Source organism: Sinocyclocheilus anshuiensis, unplaced genomic scaffold (assembly GCF_001515605.1).
Source record: "Sinocyclocheilus anshuiensis isolate Anshui unplaced genomic scaffold, SAMN03320099.WGS_v1.1 scaffold4906, whole genome shotgun sequence".
Lineage (NCBI taxonomy): Eukaryota > Metazoa > Chordata > Actinopteri > Cypriniformes > Cyprinidae > Sinocyclocheilus > Sinocyclocheilus anshuiensis.
Window position 1 is genome coordinate 17,202 of NW_015549965.1, and position 3,425 is coordinate 20,626.

Sequence of the window (3,425 nt, forward strand, 5' to 3'; positions counted from 1 at the left end):
TGAGAGAGAGAGTGTGAGAGTGTGTGTGTGTGTGTGTGTGTGTGTGCCTCATACTGCAGTAACACATAGTGAGTGTACACACACTTGTGCAAAAGTCAAAAGATACAGTGTGTGAGAAAAAAGTAATTTTCTGTTTGATAAGAACTTGTTTTTTAATGAATCAGTATTAGTTACTGTGATGATCAACAGCAGAGACTGTAGGGCTGCGTTGATTTGCTCATTTCGGCCGCAATTTTGTGATTATATCACAATGTAGGCATGTATCAGTATGTCTATGAAATAATAATAATAATAAATTATATTATTGCTATTATTAAATAAAATATGTAATATTTAAGAAATATGTTTAGGAAATATAATATATTTTATTTTACAACCATTTTTATTTTTATTACAAATTTCCTAATAAATTAGTCTTAATTTCCTTATTTTCAAATGTTAAAACATTTACAGCTGCACGGCTTGGGGAAAAATCTACATTTATTTTTTTCTGATAAAAATTGTTTATAATATGATTTCTTTTTAAATCTAGATTTTTTTTTTCTTGTTTTCGGACTGCACATAATTTTGTGATTATGTATCAATATGACTATAAAATAATAACTATGATGATGATGATGATGATGATTAATACAAAATAAAACTATAAAAATTGCTAGATAAAACTAAATAAGAAATGTTACTATTTTAATATTTCTCTGTTAAATAATCAAGTATTTAAGAAAAATTATATAATAATTTTATTTTACATCATTACATTACTAATATTTATGTTAATATTTTATTTTGACAGGAAACTGCAGAAACCCCAAAAGCTTCTCTTCTTCCCTCTGAAACACGCAGCATATATATTTATTTAATTAAATCACTGCCTTTGGTTTTTATAATTGCACTAAGCCATATCACAGTTTTGGTTTATTGTGATAAATCGCTCAGTCTAGCAGAGAGTTCATTATATTTCACCTGTGTCTTGATGGTGGTTTGATTCAGAATGATTCACTGACTGTTGTAGAAATGCAACAGAATTTGCTTCATTCTGCAGATCTTTAGCCGCTGCGCTCCTGCAGTGGAGTCAGTTTCCAAAGCTTTGTAACAGTATGCACGTGTGGCTTAAATGAAGCTGTCGTGACGTGACAGGCCTACAGTCAGCGCTGGGTTTGCTTACAGTCTCAAAATAACCCTCAGAAATGTCAAATGTACAGCAGTGACCCGCAGCCTTCTGAAATGTTCTCATGAGCCGTGTGACTGTGTACTGGATCCTCTAACTCATCCCGAGCTTCAGAGGAAACACACCAGCGTTTGCCTGCGGTTATTAGCTTTCCTCTTCCTGTACCGAGAGCGCATTCGAATCTAGCTCAATAGTTCACAAACAGGCAGAAGAGACATTTGATTATGGCAACAAAACATTCAAAACAGCGGCCCATTAATATCTGAAAAACAAAAGCCTTTTCCACTGGGAATGGTTTCCGCGTCTGTGGCGTTAATGCATTCGCTGGGCAGAGGACGAATTAAACGGATCCGTACGACTACAGTGTCATGTTGGGTTACAGAAACACGTGAAGCTAAAATGTGATTTCCATCCGCGGCGCTCCAAATGTTGTAGTCTCTAATAAATATCACTTTATGAAATAAATAAGTGAAGAAACACTCCAGGCTTCAGTACAATAGTCTGCAGCTTTTCAGAACTAATTAAAAGAAAACAGGATTGTGTCCTGCGGCTGGTTCAGAGAGAGCGAGCATCAAATAAATCTGCTGAGAACGAGTTCCTCGTCCAGTTCACAGTGAAACGACTGATCAGAGAACTACTCATTCTGTTCAGACACTTATTTATATATATATATATCTCTCATAATAATTGCATTTTGGAAGAGTTTTTATTCCTAGTTGTTTGAATAACAGTCACAGCTGACTGTGTGTTTTCCTCAGAGAGACTCATTTTCTCAATACGCTCAGATGCTGAAATGAACTTGGCATGTCGTGAGAAACAGATGAGAATGATTTCAGATGCTGTGTCTGGCAGCTTTGGCTCAGAGATGATGGTCTCCAGTGTACTGTGTTATATAGCGCTTTATACAATACAGATTGTGTCAAAGCAGCTTTACAGAGTCAAACAGGAGAAACGTGTGCTGGTACTGCAAGAGGACAATAGAAAACAGTCAGTTTATCAGTTAAAGTTGTTGATTCAGTGATGTCATCGTCCAGCTCAGTTCAGTTCTCCTCCAATAGTGTTTGTGCAATCAAGTCAACAATTTTGCCAGAAGCTAAGCATCCCCAACTAAGCAAGTCAAAGGCGACAGCGGCAAGGAACCAAAACTCCATCGGTGACAGAAATGGAGAAAAAACCTTGGGAGAAACCAGGCTCAGTCGGGGGGCCAGTTCTCCTCTGGCCAGACCAAACCAGCATGATGTGGTTTAATTCCAGGCTGCAGCACAGGTCAGATTGAGCAGAGGAATTGTCTGGTTTCTGTGGTCTTGTGTTGATGGTTGTCGAGGTGACGAGGTCTTCGCAGGGGATCTGTCTTGTCTCTTGACATGGTCTCCGCTGACATTCAGGGCTGTGTTCAGATATGACCGTATATATTTACACATGGACACCTAAATAAATGGACTGAAAACAGTGATTCTCAGAGCTTCAGTCAGAGTGTGTGTGAGGGATCATCATATGACAGCTGTCTGTGTGAATGTGGATGGTGTTTGATGTATTCTTAATGAATTGTATTGAAGAAGGACACTGTACTGACTCTCTGTCTGTCTGTCTGTCTGTCTGCAGAATACTGACGATCTGTTAGTAGCGTCAGCAGAATGTCCGAGTGATGATGAAGATCTCGAGGAGTGTGAGCCTGGAAACGGTGAGTCAGTCTTACTGTCTATGTGTGTTTTTACGTGCTGTAAACACACACACACTCACAAAATCCCATCCCATGTGCAGCTGTGATTGGACAAAATATGCCGGAATTCAAGTTGCCGGTCACAGATTGAACCTAAATTAAGTTATTGATGAATGTATATTGTACCATAAAATATGTATTTGATAATTTTCATCTCTGATAGTAATGTTCAATGTTTCTGTCTGATGAATGCATATAAATTAAGGAAACTAAGTGAGATGATTTACTTGAATTCCCATAATGCCGTTGTTAAACTCAAACTCCTTTCAAAGTATATTCTGACAACGAGTTGTACTATCTTACGCAGTTTGCGTCTGAAGTAAGTGTGTGTAGTGTTAGGGACAGGGCTGGATTGGTAATTGGGCATACCGGGCATTTTCCCGGTGGGCCGATGCACTTAAGGGGCCGAAAGAATGTTTTTTTTATTATTTTTTGCCGAGGGCCATCACACAGGGACAGCGAGCAGCCAGTGGCCCATTGGTTTGTCTCCTGTATTGACAGCTTAAACATCCAATCACAATGCGCTATAGACGGAGC

At 38.4% G+C, this 3,425-nt stretch overlaps 1 protein-coding gene across 1 annotated transcript in view; it reads left to right on the forward strand.

Annotated features, from left to right (window-relative positions):
* The window catches only part of LOC107660962 (neurexin-2-beta-like), a 33,711-nt gene that overhangs the window by 14,090 nt on the left and 16,196 nt on the right, over positions 1-3,425 (forward strand). The window contains exon 4 of the mRNA XM_016450402.1: positions 2,750-2,849. Within this exon, the coding sequence (XP_016305888.1) occupies positions 2,750-2,849 (100 nt within the window). The remainder of the gene's footprint in view (positions 1-2,749; positions 2,850-3,425) is intronic.